The 18,220-nt window shown below is 47.1% G+C and overlaps 1 protein-coding gene and 1 pseudogene across 2 annotated transcripts in view; both read left to right on the top strand.

The window, feature by feature from the left end:
- The window catches only part of SUSD1 (sushi domain containing 1), a gene marked incomplete at its 3' end in the record, with an annotated part of 114,092 nt that overhangs the window by 84,973 nt on the left and 10,899 nt on the right, over positions 1-18,220 (top strand). The window contains exons 12-14 of the mRNA XM_080940173.1: positions 318-504; positions 10,878-10,974; positions 14,047-14,305. Coding sequence (XP_080796299.1) covers positions 318-504; positions 10,878-10,974; positions 14,047-14,305 — 543 coding nt within the window. The remainder of the gene's footprint in view (positions 1-317; positions 505-10,877; positions 10,975-14,046; positions 14,306-18,220) is intronic.
- LOC308438544 (nuclear transport factor 2-like) lies at positions 15,688-16,052 on the top strand (annotated as a pseudogene). Its single transcript has one exon. The product of its transcript is annotated as a nuclear transport factor 2-like (transcript).

The raw sequence follows: 18,220 nt of genomic DNA on the forward strand, positions 1-18,220 counted from the left end.
ATAAAAATAAAAATAAATCAAGATGCCCCGGGGGGCCAAGAATATAGTTATGTAATGACAAGTTTTGTGTATTTTATTCTAAAATATATGTATCACCCACATGGTATTATAATCACCACATGTACTTAAGATGTATAATGTTGAAAATTTACTATTAGCTTATTGCATTTACTTCTTGAAAACAAGTTTATAGGAGAGAGGAAGGGGAGAGGGGAGATGGGGAGGGGAGAGGAGGAGGGGGAAATGGGGGAGAGAGGGAGGGGAAGAGAACTCCTGGAGAAGCCAGTGTTTCACCCCGTGAGCTTTCCGTCTTTCAGTTCCACATCTGGGGCCAGAGATGGGATCAGAAGGAATTTGTTCAGGAGCTGGTCTTCAACACCACCAGCAGCAGCCAGAACCCGGAGATTTGCCTGGACCTGCATCAAGGCACCAGCTACAATGTTAGCCTCCAGGCTTTGTCTTCAGCAGTCCCTGTGGTCATCTACCTGACAACCCAGATAACAGGTAAATCCTGAATAGCAGCATCTGAGTTAATAGCATCTCCATGAAGCTGTTGATGGGCCCAGATAAGGAATTGCTTTCTATCAGGGTAAATGGAGTTTTCAAGAGAGGGGAGGAAGCCTGTGGAATTGGAGAGAGCTACTCAGAGGCTGGCAGCTGTCCAGCTGTGTTTCCTTATCTGAAACAAAATGTCAATTAAATGTAAATAGTGTAAACCTGTGAGTTAAATCCCTCTGGGTGTTGGAAACATTTAAAATGTTCCAGCCAGGCCTGGTGTCTCATGCCTGTAACCAAAGCGTCTGGGAGGTGGAGACAAGATCATAGCAAATTTGAGGTCAGCCTGGGCCAAATCCCCAGAAAAATCAAACCACAGCAGCAGCAACAGTAAACAACAAACAAGTCTAAAGCATTTCATACCTAAAAAAAAGTTTTCTCATTACTGTTCTCTAGGAACACATTAAACTAGCATTTTAGGGGTAGTCAAATGACTCAGCAGGCAAATCGCTTGCTCTACAAGCAAGCATTGGGGACCTGTGATCTGATTCCCGCACTCACGTACGAAGGCCTGTAAACTCAGTGTTAGGGTCGGAGACAGGCAGACTCCAAGGCCTGCTGGTTCACTGCATTGGCGAGCTCCAGGTTCAGTGAAAATCCTTGTCTCAAGAATAAGATGGCTGTGTACTTCAGTCTGTGACTGAGTTTGATCGCCGGAGCCCAAGTGGTAGAAGTTCAAAACTCATACCTCTCGTTGTCCTTTGGCTTACACACAAATGCTGTGGTGTGCGCGATCGCACACCAATAGGCCCTGATTCCCCTCCAGCTGCCTTGTCTTCCTCTCCTGTCTTATAGAATGTCCCCAAAAGGCATGCGTGCCCGGAGGCTTCACACCCTTCTCTTTCTTTACTAAGCATTCCATTTGTCTTACTGCTGTACAGAAAGGGTCACCATATCTCTGCAGCACTTGACATCCTGCAAACTCTTTCCCTTTTGGGGTGGTTTCTTCTGTCTTCCTGGCTGGCCTTCTCGGTGTCTTTTGGTTGGCTCAACTATCCGTGGCTCCTTCCTCGGCCTTCCTCTTCCTTTGCCGTTATCTTTCTGCTTAGACGGCATCTTTGACACTCATGACTTTAATACATATGCACTTAACACCGACAGTCCCCAAATCTGCACCTCTAAGCACAACCCCTTTGGATTCAAACTTGTCTTTTAAGCATACACAATTGAACACACTAGACAAATTAAACAGAATTTAGATTTTTGTGCCTCTTACTTCCAAATCTATGAAAATTATGACAGTTTTCACAACTCAGTTCCTGGACGTCTCCTAGTTAGCTGGTCAAGCCAGGAGTCTCTTTGTGTCTGTGTGACTCCTAACTTTCTAATCATTTAGCAAACCCTGTTGATTTCAATCACTCATTCCTGTCTTTGTCTTCCGAACTACAGACCGGATCTCCTGCAGAAGCTTGCTGGCTTTTTGTTTATCTGTTTGTTTCATGACAGGGTTTCACTCTATACCCTTGGCTTGGCCTCATACTTTCTCTGTCACTCAGGTTTGCTTTATTTGCAAGGTCCTCCTGCCTCAGCCTCCTGAGAGTTGGGGTTACAGGCACGCACCGCCATGCCTGGTTCTCAGAGCTGTTTTCTGTTTTCCACCATGGTTGTCACTGTGACAACCAACTTAGTGTTCACTTCAGCAGCTGTGGTGTCTTCTAAAGAATATGAACATGACACTGTCCCTCAAAGGTCTCCAGTGAGCTCAAAAGCTAGCCAAGAACCCAAAATGTGTAGCATAGAGCACGTGATCCAACCCGGGACCACCTTCTTTAACTCACCTCCTCCTTTTTTCTCAGCAGGTACTAGCTGTCTCTCTCCCTTGCCTTCTTGCTCTTTCTTAAATGGCTCAGACTTGTTCCTACTGCAGGCTTTTCCCATTTGCAATGACCTCTTTCTGGGACAGCCTCTTGTCGGTGGTTTGTGAGTGTGACTGTTACACGTTGTCTCACTTGTTGCTACAACGGACCACAGATTTACAAATGGTGTTTGGTTGTTGGGAAGCCTGTGGACTGGGCACAGCATTGGGTTAGCGTCTTCCTTGCTCCGCCATGACCTGACATGGTAGACAGAGCAAGTGAACTGGCTTTTATTCACTCCCCTGATAACCCGTGAATGGATTAATGCATTATAAGGTCAAGGCCTTCATGACTTTGTCACTCCACCTCCCAAAGGTCCTGCTTCTCAAATACCCATAATGCACGGTTTTGGAATCGTTTCTGGCACATGCTATCTGGTGGACATGTTTAAACCATAAGAATTGCCTGACAATTCTTTCATAAAAACCCCTCTACTCTCCACCCTATTACTTTCTTTTAAAGATTTATTTACTTACACATATGGGTGTTTTGTCTGCATGTACATCTGCACCCCAGAAGAGAGTCAGATCCCACGACACTCTAGTTATAGCTGGCTGTGAGCCAGCACGTGGCTGCTGGGATTTGAACTCAGGACCTCTGGAAGAGCAGCCAGTGCTCTAACCACTGAGCCATCTCTCCAGCCCCTACCCTATTCCTCTCTACCACCCTCCTTGAATTTTCTTCATAAAACTTGGATTTGGGATTTTAAAAATTGTTCATTATCTTTCCTCCCCTGTAAAAATAGGAACTCTTTGAAAGCATTTTTTCTACGTTTGTTTGTTTCTATATTGAACCCCTCAACAAAGGCTGATGATACTTAACACAATAAATCCACGTCTCTTAATAATAGCCAGGGAGTAGTTCATCCGGAGGAGATAGGTTTGTGTGTTAAGAGAAATTCGGGGTTCTTTGTGCCAGAGACAAGTGCTGTCCAATCCACTGCCTATGAAGCACAGTAACTGGTTTCCTGTTCTTCAGTCTTTGTCATACTTGAGTAGGCTGTACTGCTTTAAAAATATTTTTATTACATTTTATTGCTTTTATTTTCTGTGTGTAGAGCAGGAGGCGGTCAACTATTGGATACATGTAGAAGTCAGAGATAACGTATGATAGGTACTCAGCTTGTTTTGAGGCTAAACACAGCCCCACGTCACTCAAGTGTCCTGTGTCTGCACTCCTGGCCACCAGGGGGCACTGTTGAGCTGTTCAAGTTCACTGGGTCCATGCTGGCAATTAAGTGCATTGAGATCATGCTGCTACTCAGAAGTTGCTTCAGAGCAGAGGTTCTCAACCTTCCTGAGGCTGAGACCCTTTAACACAGTTCCTCACGTTGTGGGGACCTCCAACCATAAAATCGTCTGGATACTTTGTAACTGAAATTTTGCTACTGTTAAGGATTGTAATGTAAAAATCTGCTACACAGAATATAGGATTCCAAAGGGGATCACAACCTGCAGATTGAGAACCTCTGCTTTAGAGACTTGACAGGTTTTGGTTTGTTTGTTTTGTTCTTTAAAGCATGAAAATTGAAATTGATGAGACTTTATTAAAGAGTTGAGAGAGAGAGAGAGAGAAACCTTTCATCCCTTTAAAAGCAAGAGAAAAGAGAGCCTGGTGTTGATGTGAGGATACCCCAGATGTTTGCAGCATTGTTTTGGTAAAAAGAGGAACTTTCGGATGTTACCAGAAATGTTAGGCTAAGGATTTGGGTCTGGAAAACACAGCAGATGCTTTCCCAGAAGAAAGGCAGGTGGAATTTCCCTTCTGTGAGCCTCCCGTTAAATTAAATCTCACTGATGGGAACGGGATGAAAACAAGAGCTTTAAATATATTACTGACCTCAGAGGAGTGCAGAGGGGCATAGGCAAGTGTAGAAAGCAGAAGAGGGTGCTGGCCGGGGGCTGGGATAGTCTCAGGCTTGTGGTTGGTCCATGCCCCTCCTTAGGGCAGGAAGAAGAAGAAACAAGTACTTGCTGTCTTTGACCCCAAATAGGCAGGAGAGCTCTCACATTGACTGTACTGTTTTCCACTTGAGTCTAAAATCTTATAAACAAATTTTCTTTTCATAGGGATGACACAGGAAACCAGAGAAAGCTGAAGTGGTGGGGGTGGGTGCTGGGGTGGGGTGGGTGCTAGGGTGGGGTGGGTGATGGGTTGGGGGTGGGTGCTGGGGTGGGGTGGTTGCTGGAGTGAGGGTGGGTACTGGGGTGAGGGTGGGTGCTGGGGTGAGGGTGGGTACTGGGGTGGGGTGGGTGCTGGGGTGAGGGTGGGTGCTGGGGTGAGGGTGGGTGCTGGGGTGAGGGTGGGTGCTGGGGTGAGGGTGGGTGTTGGGGTGAGGGTGGGTGCTGGGGTGGGAGAGGAGAACAGAAACAAGTGTGCTTGTGAATGTGATGATAACAGACCATGGTTGTTGTTTGAAGTCAGTTGTTTCTTGTGGAACCAAGAATGCTAGAGGGGAAAGTGGAGAAAGGATGGAAGTGATTTCTGTGTTTGACCTCAGTACCCACGCCAGCAGCTAGCTTAGGAAATTTCCCATCTCCAGTTGCCTTCATCATTTGGAAAAGAGAAGGTGCTTTTTCAGATGGGTAGGAAGACAGCCAGGACCCCTGTTCCCCTGCCCCTGCCCCTAACACCTCTTTACTGAGTGGCTCTGCGGAGCATCCTGAAAGACCAGTTCTCCAGAGTTTTTCTCTTCCAGACTTCTGTCCCATTTTTGGCATCACCAGTGGTTTTTTGTACCCTTGTGTCCTCGGTGAGGAGTCCATTCTTCCTAGCTGATTACAGAGCACCTCAATATCTCCAAAAGTGCCTCTGGGGCCTGGGGGGCTGAAGCTGCATCAGAGGGTTTAGATATGGATTGACCCCGAGCCTGTTTTTCTTTCAAAGTCTCTGGTAGTATGAGTTCTTTGGTTCCTGGAGACCCAGCCTTGGGTCAGGCCAGGAGCTAGCATGTTTGATGTCCCATGCTTCTGACACCCACACACTTTCCCATTCCCAGAAGCATCCGTGTACCCGCTAGCCTCCCGTTCCTGCTTAAATGGCTCAGTAGAAGCCCACGGGCATCTCTCTGCTCCGCTCACTAACACCATTCAGTTCCTACTGGTCTTCTTCACTGAGGTCAGGTGGCCCACCGAGGAAGGAAATGGGCTGGCTGCTTGGGTCACCTTGCGTAAATTTTATAAATTATACACTGTGCATAGGGACTCTGCCTTAGATCAGAAACCGTAAAAAAACAGAACTGTTGTGACTGATGTGGTAGAAGGACCCTGCTGAGACTCAACACTTGAATTCAGGAAATATTTATGACAAACACCCATTCAAAATGCCAAGCTGGAGATCCTGTGGCCTCACAGCTGTGTGGGTGGGCAGGCTCGTCTGACCTTGTGACTGGTGGCTTATGGGGGACACCCATTTCTTTGAGCACATTTCTTAAAAGAACAACAAACATTGTCATAAGGTTTAGGTGAAAAGCTTTTAATATACTTGGACTTACACCATCTCCTTCCATTGCTGTAGCATTTTGCTTGCTTTAGCAGTATTAATCTTTGGATATGTATCACACATTTCCCACACCAAGATGATTTATTCTCCAATTTTACTTTCATTATTTTGACATTTATATTTTGGGCTCGTATGGTGTGTGTGCACACGTGCATGTGTGTGTACATGCACACATAGACATGTCTGTAAGTGTGGAGAGTAGGGAGGAAAGAGGCCAATGTGTATCTTTCTTGCACATCCCATTGTTTATTTGTTTGTTTATCGATAGGCAGACCCTTGAGCTCAGCATTTGACTAGAAGGGGTAGCCAGGGAGTTTGGGGTCCTTCCTGTCTCATCCCCTGCCTCATCCCCTGCACTGAAGTTACAGACACACTGCCACAGCTGGCTTTTACATGGGTGTCAGAATCCAAACTCAGACCCTCAAGCAACAGGGAAAGCGTTATGTCTTCAGACTGCAGCCAAACACTTAGATACTTGACAGTGTCATGTAACCAGACCTGCTAATGTCTTAGAGTTCGCTCCTCCGGTGATACCAGGAAAAGTGCTCCCCGTCTTTGAAGTCTAGGTTAATTTTTGTTCTTTAAAACTTTCTCATCTTTGTAATAACCTGGGCTCGTTTAGACTGTGTTCTGAGTTATGACATGAAGTTGAATCTACACGGGAACTTTCTTCTCCGGGGTGTTTAATTTGCCTCTCCGTTTCCTTTAGAAACAGTGTCTGTGTTGTAGACTTGGCTGGTTTGGGTTGTGGTCTTCCTGGACCACACGCTCTCTGTCATCTCCCCGTACAGTTCCTGTTTGTAACTTTGCCGTTGCTTTTCTCTGTATTCTTCCACTCTTTTTTTCTTGTATGCTAATCCCTGATACTCTTTAGTGGTTTGCTTCTATCGGAGGACTGAAGTTACTCTGAACGGTATAGAAAGCCGGTCTCTGGTCCTGCTTCTGTGGTGCATTCCCAGAGGAGAGGACTGCAGTTTCTACCCCAGTAGGACTGTTGTGCTTTGCTTTGCTTTTAGATCAGTAAGAAGGACCATGGGAAGGAGGCAGATTTGCCCAGGTTAGCAACTCGGGAGCCAATGATCAGCACTGTGATGGCAGAGCAGGAAGTCGGGGTTACTGAGACTCAGCATGCTGATGGTCGCACGCATCATTTCAGAGAAGTGTGGAGTGTGGAACTGACCAAGTTGGGGAAGGCCTCGTGCAAGCAAGTGCTGATTGGCTGCCAGATGACAGTGGCACTTTTGGGATTGCAGGGCGCTTCCCACACTGGGTGGTTCAGAACACAACAGGCATAGCCTGTGGTCCCCCTAGACCTGCCTTCTCCAAGTCACGAGTGCTTTGTTCTGTTCCCTCCAGGCTGGAAGGATGGCCAGGAGATGAGCTCAACTAGGATTATTTATCTTGGAGAACAGAGGAGCAACGGAGAAGGGAGAGAAGGGGGAGAAGGGGGAAAAGGGGGAGAAGGGATGAGCAGTAAATGGGACCACTTTCTCCCATTGGGCTGGATCACAGAACCTCGGAGCACCAGCAGCCTGTTGGTGGTGCTCAGGCCTGAGGGCAGAAGTGTCATGAAATCACTCTCTGGAATCCTCTCAAAAGGAAGAACCCCCCGCCCCCCCACAAAGGCGTTTTATTCAGCCTTACCTGTAAACAGGGTCTGTTCCCCGTGAGCCCCCTGCCCAGGGCTCTTGGCAGTAAGAAGTATGACCTGTGTCACTGTGTCTTGAGACTTCAGAAGCCTTCTAGATTTAATGTGAATTTCTAGCTTCCTTGGCCCAGACTCCCTACATGTGAGGCGCTTCCAGATTTTCTCCAGGCGCTGGCGGGGCTTGCTCCTCTGTTCTCTCTCCGTGCCCTACCTCTCTGCTGTCTCTCCCATTGGCTTCCTCAGACCAAGAGCATTTCATACCTAGACTACTGAGGTTTTGCTCTTTTCCAGCTTACCCTCTCTTTTGCATGTTCTTCTTCAATTCAGGTCATCTTTAACTCTTTCCTGACTCCCAGATCTGACCTACACTTACCCATTCCCTCCTACTAGCCATCGGTCCACTGTCAGGACTCAGTTTGTTAGCCCAGAGTTTGGGCCTTCGCCTAGACTGGCAGGAACTCTCACACACATGCCTCAGCGCGGCTTCTGGCCTGGAGCCAGAACTCCCTCGGTGTCCATACAGCTGTGTGCTCTGCCCTTCAGCAGAAGATGGGGGTGGCTGGATACGTTCTAAAATTAGTCAAGGCACTTTGGGGTGTAAATGGCAGGAACCAACTCAAAGCTCAAGCCCGAGGAACTGCGGCTGAAGTCCAGGAAGGGATCTCACTTGAAGCACAGGAAGTTCCAGCTGCAAATGTGCTGTAAGTGCCTCTTGCTCTTGCTCAACTGTTTGGCCTGAGGTTTTCTACCCAGACCTGGAAAGATGAACAAAGTCAAGGTGCAGAATTTCTCATAGTCACTTCAAGACTTACTTCTGCACCTTGACTTTGTCTTCCTCCGTGAGAGCCACACTGGGGAAACCTCTAATATAGAGTTGTGGAAGTGTATTTGTTAGGAAGAAGATGAAGAGAGGAGGGGGTATGCTCCATGGGGGTGCATCGAGGCATTGGAGGGAAGGGGGACCCATGTTGGGAATCCCTTCCCCCCCAGGAACCAGCCACACTACAGTATAGTATAGGATGGAGTTTATTCAGGGCATGGAGAGGGGAGTTAAGGGGGTAGTAGGGGCAGAGAGAGAGGAGAGAAGGGAATGGGGAGAAGAGGGGCAATGGGGGAGAGCAAGAGAGCAGGAAGGTAAGAAGCCAAGAGGGGGGAGGGGGAAGGGAGAGGGGAGGGGCAAGCAGCTACTTTTATGTTGTCAGGTAACTGGGGTGGAGCATACCTGGCTGTTGCCAGGTAACTGAGGGGTGGGGTTTACAGAATCCCAACAGAGTTACTTTCCTGGAGTTGGCATGTTGTAAAGCCTTCACTGGGTGTAGCCAAAATGGATGTTATTAATTTACTGAAAGAGATATAAAATCCCAGTGGAAGATTTCGTGGAGCTGGCTTTTAAGAGACCCCAGGGTAAATGAGAAAGGTAAACAGCAGAGAAGGCATCTGCATCCTCCCACGGCCTCCTCATCTATAACTTGTCAGAAGAGTAGATGTCAAGAGAATTAGTCATAAGGGGACCACGTAAGAGTGAGAGAGAGGCTGGGAAGCCGTGGCACACACCTTTAATCCCAGCCCTCGGGAGGCAGAGGCAGGTGGATCTCTGTGAGTTCAAGACCAGCCTGATCTACAGAGTGAGTCCCGGAACAGCCTGGGCCACACAGAGAAACCCTGTCTTTACAAAAGAAGAAAGTAAGCTAGAGATCTCATTACCACTTCTGTTGCTGGTGAAACCAACTCGAGCCGAGATGAAATAAAGCTTTGTGGAGTTCCCCCTACCTTAAACATTGGTGTTGAGTATGTATGACAGTTGTAAGCGTGGTTTCAGACCTGCCTTAATTCCAGCTGCCTCGTAAGTGGAGGGTGCGGGTGGGCTGGAATCATCTGTCCTGTGCTCTGGATGACATTCTGAAAAAGGTGGGGGGGTGGGAATGGACCACAGGGGACCAACAGCCAAACACAGCCCTTCTCATGAGTCACGTGGACAGACAGGCATGCGGGAATTCTTCTCACGGTCTTTTGGAGAGGTAGGAACAGCAAGAAAGGGAGAAAATGACTGTGTTGCCCATCTGGTAGCTTTCTAGGAAGCTCTACTAAGGTGAGACACATAATAGGACACATCTAGCAATGCAAGACCAGCGCTCAGTGTGTCCTCGCTGCCCACAGGTGGACTGGGCAGCTGGAGCAGGGACATCAGGATGTAGCCACTAATGCTATAGCCCTGGGGTCATCTTGTCAGTGTGTCTTCTCTCATCAAACTACCGGGGAATCCGGTTACCAAGGGCTGGGAAGCAGGGAGGGGCAACACAAAACCCTGTGAGGGATGTAGAAACCTGGCGTGCCGGTCTTCTGTGCTACGTGAGTCCTCTTTCTGTTATAATGAAATGTGCGGGCTGGAAAAGGATTTCTTTAGCTCACACGTCAGGATGCTGAAAGTCTAGGGTGGGGCTGCACTGCGTGTTTGGCCCCAGGTGGGGGCTCCTTGGTAATGGATCATTTAAGGAGGTGTCCGTGTGCCTTAGCAGGAAGCAGAAGCAGAGTGGTTCCCGTCTTGTTCCTTTTATGACAGCCTTTTTGGTAGCTAACTCAACCCTTTGAAACGGACATCAGCCACTCCCAGGAGCATCACCCTCGGTGACCAATTAGACCTTCTACCAGACTCTGTATCTAAAAGGTTCCTCTTACATCATCTCTCTTGGAGCAAAGCTTCCAGTGCCTGGAGTTCTGGGGAGACTCCCTTAAGCCATCTCGAAACCACAGCACCTACCAAATAAGATTTTGTCTAGCAAACATCTAAACCTCTGGTTGATGTAGCAAACGCCAAAGCCCACAGGGTTTATTGCTTCTTTTTATTATGGAGAAAATATGTAACCTAAAATGTAACAACAGTAACTATTTTTAAATACTTTATTAGTGTTGGGACAGCCACCATGTTGTGCAATTATCATCACTACCTGTTTCGGAAACATTTTATCATGACATATAATATACCTTTGAGCTTTAAGCAATGAGCTCAGTTCCTTGCCACACCCCTTGGCTCTGTGAATTTGACTAATTTAAATGTTTCACTCAAGTGAACTCGTACAACATTTACCTTTTGGAGATATTATATACATACATACATACATGTATATATATATATATATATATATATACACACACGCATATATATGTATATATACACACACACACATGTATATATATTTTTTTCCAGTTTCTAGGTTAAGAACTTTCCTGGCATTCCTAGAGGACCACTTTCTTTGTGCGTTTTGCTTGATCTGATCACCTGCCTTCCCCACCCCATGTTTTCTTCTTAATGTTTTCAGAGCCCCCAGTTCCAGAAGTAGACTTTTTCACTGTGCATGGAAGGCCTCTACCACGTTTCAGACTTCGGAAAGCCAAGGAGATAAATGGACCTATCAGGTGAGTTACCTGTCTTACTCCACCCAGTGGTCCCACTCTGTGAGTGGGAGGGCTTCCCTGTGGGTGGCTAAACTTGGGTAGTTGGAGCACTACAACAGGGCCTCTTGCTTTGTTTCCTCACACACACAGTGGGCTTGTTATCCCGGTAGCATCCTTCCCAATGAAGAATGAGACTTATAAGGGACCAGAGACAAACATTTGGACCACATAGCCTCTAGCATTCACTCCTCATGGTACAACCTTTAACTATGGTAGGTTGCAAGGATTATTTCATCTCCCGGAGACAGGATGTCTCCTTCCTATGTCAGGCTGATTTGGAGGTATGTGTGTAGTGGTTTCAGAAAAGGTCATTTGGAGAATTCTTTTTGTCTGTTCACATATTGAGTTATATAGACAGGACACTATGTAACTAGTGTAGTTAATGAGCAGCTGGGATTCCAGCTGGCATTAAGATGGGATTAATTTACCTCTGGTGGAGGACCCTATTTCCAAAGGAGGGAAGCCCAGTCAGCCCCCCTTCTCAGACAGGAAGATTAGCATTTGCCTGCCTATGGGAGCAATGGCACTGGGTCAAGGGTGTGTGTGGCCTGACCTACGAGATCTTTTATCATTCTTGGCCCTCCAGTGTAATGGCCCATTCCATGCAATCAAGGTAAAAATAGATCTGAGATATTCTAAAAGCATGGAAAGGCAAGTCTGGAGGTAGTGTGAGTATCCATTTGTTACAGAACAGGCTGCCCTGCTCTCAGACTGGGTTTAAGTCCGAGTCTTTTCGGGGACGGATAGGTTGCCCAAACAGCTCTGTTTCTTGATTCCTGGTAAGTTACTGGAAAGTATTGTAATCCTGATGCTCTAAGGGGAACAGAAAGAAGCCTGGCATCACTGCCTGAACGAATTTACAAGAGCACATGTGATACTTAAGCCAAATAATTGCGTAAGGCAAAAAGAAAAGCCAAATGATAGGTTACCCTGGTGGCAAGTGTGTCAGCCGGGTGGCTTCAAAACAGGAAGTAGCAACCCGTGAGTCATGCACTGTGGGCAGTGGGGAGAAGTCCTTGCAGACTGGCCCCGTGGTCAGGTTCCAACCCACTGCAAACACTTTCTCACGTCACCAGGGTTATTTACCAGGAGCTGAGCTGTGCCGGTTCCCCAGCCCGGCTGCAGGGCTTGAGCCGGAAGTACCAGCTCTGCCAGGCCAGAGGCTGCTCTGAGTCTTTTGTGTAAACCCTGGAATGGAGAACATAGAGCTCAGACAGGCCTGTCCCTGGAATCCCTTGAGGCTAAGGTCGCTTACCCTCACCACCCAACAGGAATCAGCTGGCTTTATCAGCAGCCAACATTCCAACTCTAGTCCTGGAGACTTTGATCCCATGGGTTTGGGGTGGGGACCTGGGGATTTCCATATTTTCCCCGGCCAAACCTAAGGCGCTTCCTGCCCTGTGAATGGTGCCTTGAAGGGGCCGATGTACAGATTCCACAGGGAGCAGGCGAGCCTTGAACTCTGATTATTTGGCAGGGTGAGTCAGTGTGGGGCTTATTGTCCACGGCCATCATACCTTCAAGTCCCCAGAAAAGTGTCACAGGTGTTCCCCAAAGGCAGCTTTAGTCATGCTGAGTGTTACCCTCCAGCTTTTGCTTAAGCCCTTTTGTTCAGAGCCCAGACTCTGGAAATTGGGGGGGCCCTCACTAACATGGCTGGGTACGGAGCAGATGGCTGGAGTCTTTCCGAGTACAACAGCCACCGTGGGGAGGGCTCCCCTCGCCTTAACCAAGAGATTCATGTGCTTTTAGGGAGCAGGAAATGGGGCATTAGCAATGTGGAGCAGGAAGTCCAAAATTGGTGGTAAAATAGAATTATGTGGCCTAATAAGTTTTGGAATTCACCCTAATCACATTTGGTATTGGTCCAGGCATTTTTCCTCTATTGAAAATTCAACTCAACTGGCATTTGTGGGGGGTTGATCATAACTGAAGAAATGTGAAAGGGATCCAGGGGGATGGCTTCCTAATTAAGAGCATTGGCTGCTCTTCCAGAGGACCTGGGTTCAATTCCCAGCACCCACATAGTAGCTCACAAATGTCTGTGACTCCAGTTCCAGGGAATTCAACATCCATGCAACAAACGCACCAACGCACATAAAATAAAACTAAATAATTTAATAAAGGAGGAAATGTGAAAGGACCCGCAGATCCAAGAGGCAGTCCCATGACCCCACCCCCAGCCCCGTTGTCAGGTTCCGTAGAGATAGGACATGTTCACACCGTCAGGATGCCAGGAGTAGAGAAAAGGCTGTGCTGATAGGCAGGGAAAGGAAGGCACGGTTTGACCAGGTGCATTTCATTCCTCTGCTTCTTCCGACTGGCTGCTTGTCTCTTCGGTGGATAAATATTACTAAGTTTACACCTGATTGTTAGCGTGCTCCTGTGCCTTCGTTAAAGGGACATTTTCACTAGATCCATATGCTACTTTTCCTTGCCAGGCTCTTGTCAGCCCAGATTAACTCATGGTGACTTTTTACTGCCGAGCGCCCATTGGTGTGGCGTGAACTTTGGTGTCAGCCTCTGGACTGCGGGGCATGTAAATCATGAGTTCTGTTTTAAGTCACCACATGACTGTCTGGAGCCGCTCCTCAGACTGAGCACATTCACTCTCGAAGGCCGAGTGTCTTCATGTGACTTTTAAACCCTCCCCAGTACCAGGCTTTACTTGCTCATGTGACACATTGCCGGTCAGATCATCCATGTGACAGACACAAGGTAGTGGTAGATTCGGTAGTTTCTCCCAGCTAGGCAGGCTGCATTTGGCCTCCCCTATGATGCTGGGACCTGGCTTGTCATCTGGCTGTAGGTAAATGTGGAGGTGCATGCCAGCTAGAACCATCAGACACTAAGCCCCATGTCTTTAAGTGCTTAGTGCACAGTGTGAGTCCAGTAAACTCGAATACACAGTCCTCCAAACAAGCAGCCAGTGAGGCTTACAGCATCTACATCTGACCAGAGGCCTGATGGTGAATAAGGTCTCTGTTCTTCTCAAGGCCTCTGCCAATGCCTCTGCTTTTCCCCCTCTCCCAGCTCATATCAGGTGTTGGTCCTTCCCTTGTCCTCGAAAAGCACATTTTCTTGTGATTCTGAAGGCATGACCTCATTCTTTGGCAACGCTTCTCCTGCGGATGGCTATGTGGCTGCAGAAATACTGGCCAGTGACGTTCCAGATGACACATTGGAGATCTCTATTGGGGACAGGCTGTACTATGGGGAATATTACAATGCCCCTTTGAAAACAGGAAAGGCATACCGCATTCTCTTACGGATCACAAGCGAATGGAATAAGGTATGGTTATTTCAACGACGTTCTGACCTCGGTGTTTTCCCTTTTGTAGGAAGTTTAAATTGTTTGCGTTTATCTTTCTCCCGTGTTCACGGTGGATGCCACTTGGAATAGCCACAGACACATGTTGTGGCCTATGAGCACAGACTTTGTAGCGGGTGGGCAGGTGAGACCTGCATTGGTGTCAGCCGAACTTCTGAGGGCTACTGCATGTCTATTGGGACTCTTCTGTTTTGAGTGCTCCTCGAGTTTCATGAGTCCAGAGTTCGACGGTCCGAGTTGGAGGAAGATTTAGCTCTGGTGACTTCTTCTCTGCTCTCCCAGGGGGACAGGAGGAGAGAGTGGCAGACACACTGCCTTATTTTTCTTAGGCCCCACCCTCCACACCCCACTCTGCAGAAAGCTTCACCCCTGCCAGCTGGGTTTCTTTCAATAATTGGAAATGGTAACAACAAGCCGGACAAGCTGGGAGACATCTAAACTTGGTGTAAAATCATGTGGGCCAGAAACCAGCAAAGTTTACACAAGTACTAACAGAACATCTCGGCCCATACGTTGGAAGCAAAAGTATGTAGCCATCTTGACTGGAAAGTTCTTTATATTTAAAACAGGCATCTGTTAAATACTGCGTAGGACAGAAGTCTGATGTGCCACTGGTAGGCTGATGGCAAACCAAAACTTACCTTTTAAGATAATGTGTGAGTAGGAGAGAGGCCAAGGGCTCCTTTGCAACAATAACATAGGAATTAAGATTTGGAATCTTAAAGCTCAGAATACTATTACCTTCAGATTTTAATGTAATAGGCACCCTAACAGGTGCAAGGTGGCACCACCTCACTAGGTGGTCTTGATTTATTTATTTATTTTTTTATTTTCTTGATTTGCATTTAAAGATTAATGACATTCAGCATCTATTCATGTGCTCAGTGGCAGTCTGTTCTTTGGGACAAGTGTCTGTTCAAGTTCTTTCATTCTTTGCTTTTTGTCTTTGAGTTTGAGGCTGAATTTCTCTGGGTAGCCCTCCTGTCCTGGAACTTGCTGTGTAGATCAGGCTGGCCTCAAACTCAAGGCATGCACCACCACCGCCACCACCACCCAGATGCTAATTTTTATATTGAGGTGTTTGATTTCTTTTGTTCTTGTTGTTTGGAGTTCCCTGTGTAATTTGAACATTAATCTCTTATGAGAGGAAGTTGAGAACATTTTCTTCAATTCTTATGGGCTTTTGTTTTGTTTTAATGTTAATAATGTCCTTTGATAAACGAAACTTTTTTCATTTGTGTTAGTTCCTAGAAGTTTTGTAGTTTTAAGTTTTACTTTTGGGGGGGTTGCCACGGCCGCTGCCACCACGGGTCTCAGTGATGGGGAGGGGGTGACTCTCCAGGATGGGAGACCAGCCGATTTGGGAGCAGATTGGATCCAGCTTTATTCAGCATTACTATCAGTTATTCGATAACGACAGAACCGAACTAGGCACTGCTTACATCAACGCCTTACGTGGGAAGGACGGCAGTTCCAGGGGAAAGCTGCCAGTGTGAAGAATTTATCTAGCCTTCCGTTCCAGGAAATTCAGCTTAGTTTCATGGTGCAGGACCATCAGCCTACACCAGACGGCTGCATCCTCAGCGTGGTCCTAGGGCTGATGAAGATCCCACCATGGTTTCCACCAGATGTTTCTATTAAAGAGCATCAGTGATGCTTGGGTTTGCACCGTGACAGGTTCAGGCTTGCCCTGCACAACATCGGCTGACCTCCTCCTGGCCAGATAGTCGCGCTGTTTCCTCCTCCCTCTTCCCGATCCCATCTCACTCCTCCCCGGCCCAGGTAGGAGTGGGTACAGTGGGTTTCTGTCACCAGGGGGTTGTGCGTGATGATGTCTGGATACTGGACGAGTTGCAGCTGACAGGAAAAGTTCGTGTTGTACCAGCGCACGCCTTACAAAGACTTAAGTAATGCAAAAATTGTCAGTCTTTTGGTTTTGTTTTATTTATTTTATTTTTTTTTTTTTAGTCTATTGGCAAATTGCTCTAGTAACCCAACGAAGTGAAGGAGAAAGCAGCTGCCTCACCAACCGATCAGATGTCTCAATGCCTCCTGATGCAATCAAATCGCAAAATTTTTCTTAACAGTTTAAATCGGTTTAGTCAGTCAAGTGGTTGGCTGGGCGTCATCAGTTCTGGCCCACTGTCTCACATGCCACCCTCCCCTCTGCCTCACCTTTACAGTACCTGCTGCAAGGAGCAGATTCGCTCAAGTGGCAGGCCCGCCTAAGCTCTCAAGTCTGCTGGGGCAGTCCTCTCCAGCTCCAGGTCTTTGAAAAGCAGGCTTCTCTCCTACTGAAGTCTCTTCAGTCAGCTGTCTGACACCTCCTGTGGCCTCTGTAGATTTGGGTCTAGTAGCAGGATGGATGATTCTGTAGCAGCTAGAAAGGCCTTGGCAAATATGACTTCCCATGTTTATACCTTCTGGGTCGAAGTCCCAGATGGAGAGGCCTGGTCTATACCCAAATAAATGACTTTCAGATGCCCACATTCCCCAGGCAAAGCAAGAGATGCTGTACTGCCTGCTTGGGGTATCAGAGCCAGGTCCCATTGGGTGGAGTATAAATTCCACACTATGGAAGGAACCAGGGTGAAGGAGGCTTCTACCTCCCCTCAGACTTGTGCAGGGTATTTACACATCATCTCCTTAATCTCCACACATACCATGCTCTCTAAAAATCCCAGGAAATCTTAACTATCATGGCAGTTTCTGCCCTGTTTCTTAGTCTGGGCACCGGTCTTGCTCAGTACAAATACAGCCTTTCATCCTTGAGACCTCTGGATAGTATAAAGCCATCAAAATAGCAACTGCAAGCTAGAACCAAGCCCAGGATTTGGGGCTTAGGATTGGCTAGGCACACCTGAAAGCTCCCCCCTCTCTTCCATCCTGCCACTGTGTGAGGAGAGTAAAAAGTTCCACACACCACAGGTTGCCTGGTTACACCAGTGGACACCAGACAGAAGAGTCCAGTGGGATTAATGTCTAAGCTGCTGTGTATTGGGAGACGTAGGGGTGGGCAGAGGTAGATGCCAGCTGCCTCTTAATCCACCCTATAAAATCCACAATTCAGCTTCTTCCATGTACCTGTGCCTGAAATGTCTGCAAGAAAGAGGTGCTTATTATAAACTTAAAAAAAAAGTTTTACTTCTGGGGATTTGGTTCATTTTGAGCTTTTGCATTTTGGCATTAGGTATAAGTTCCTACCTGGTTGGTTTTTGTTTTTGTTTTTTAGAGATTGGGATTCTCTGTGTATCCCTGGCTGTCCTGGAATTCGCTCAACAGATCAGGATGGCCTCGAATTCAAGAATTCACCTGCCTCTGCCTCCCAAGCACTGGGATTAAAGGCGTGCACCACCACACCTGGCTTGCTTGTTCTTAGTGTCTGAACACTTCTTAGTGAAAGACTGTCTGTTCTGCATTAAATTCTTGGCACTTGTCCTAGCGTCACTTTTCGCTTCTCGTTGTCCTGACATACATATTTCTTTATTCCCAGTTTCAAAACTACCCTCAAGGCAAAATTGAATCATATTTGAAACCTGTGGCTAATTAAAGCTTTTCACCAGAAGTTTTTATTTTAAATATATTTTTAAAGCCTTAAAAAAAAAAAAAAGGATTACTTATTTATGTATATAAGTACACTGTAGCTGTCTTCAGACACACCAGAAGAGGGCATCAGATCCCATTACAGATGGTTGTGAGCCACTATGTGGGTGCTGGGAATTGAACTCAGGACCTCTGGAAGAGCAGTCAGTGTTCTTAACCACTGAGCCATCTCTCCAGCCCCCTTAAAAGCCTTTTAAGAACATAAAAACCAGAATGCCCAATGTGTCACTTGAAAGAGAGCCTCATAATGAGATTGGAGGGGTTGCTCAACAG

The sequence above is a fragment of the Micromys minutus genome, assembly GCF_963924665.1.
Source record: "Micromys minutus genome assembly, chromosome: 28".
Taxonomy (NCBI): Eukaryota; Metazoa; Chordata; class Mammalia; order Rodentia; family Muridae; genus Micromys; species Micromys minutus.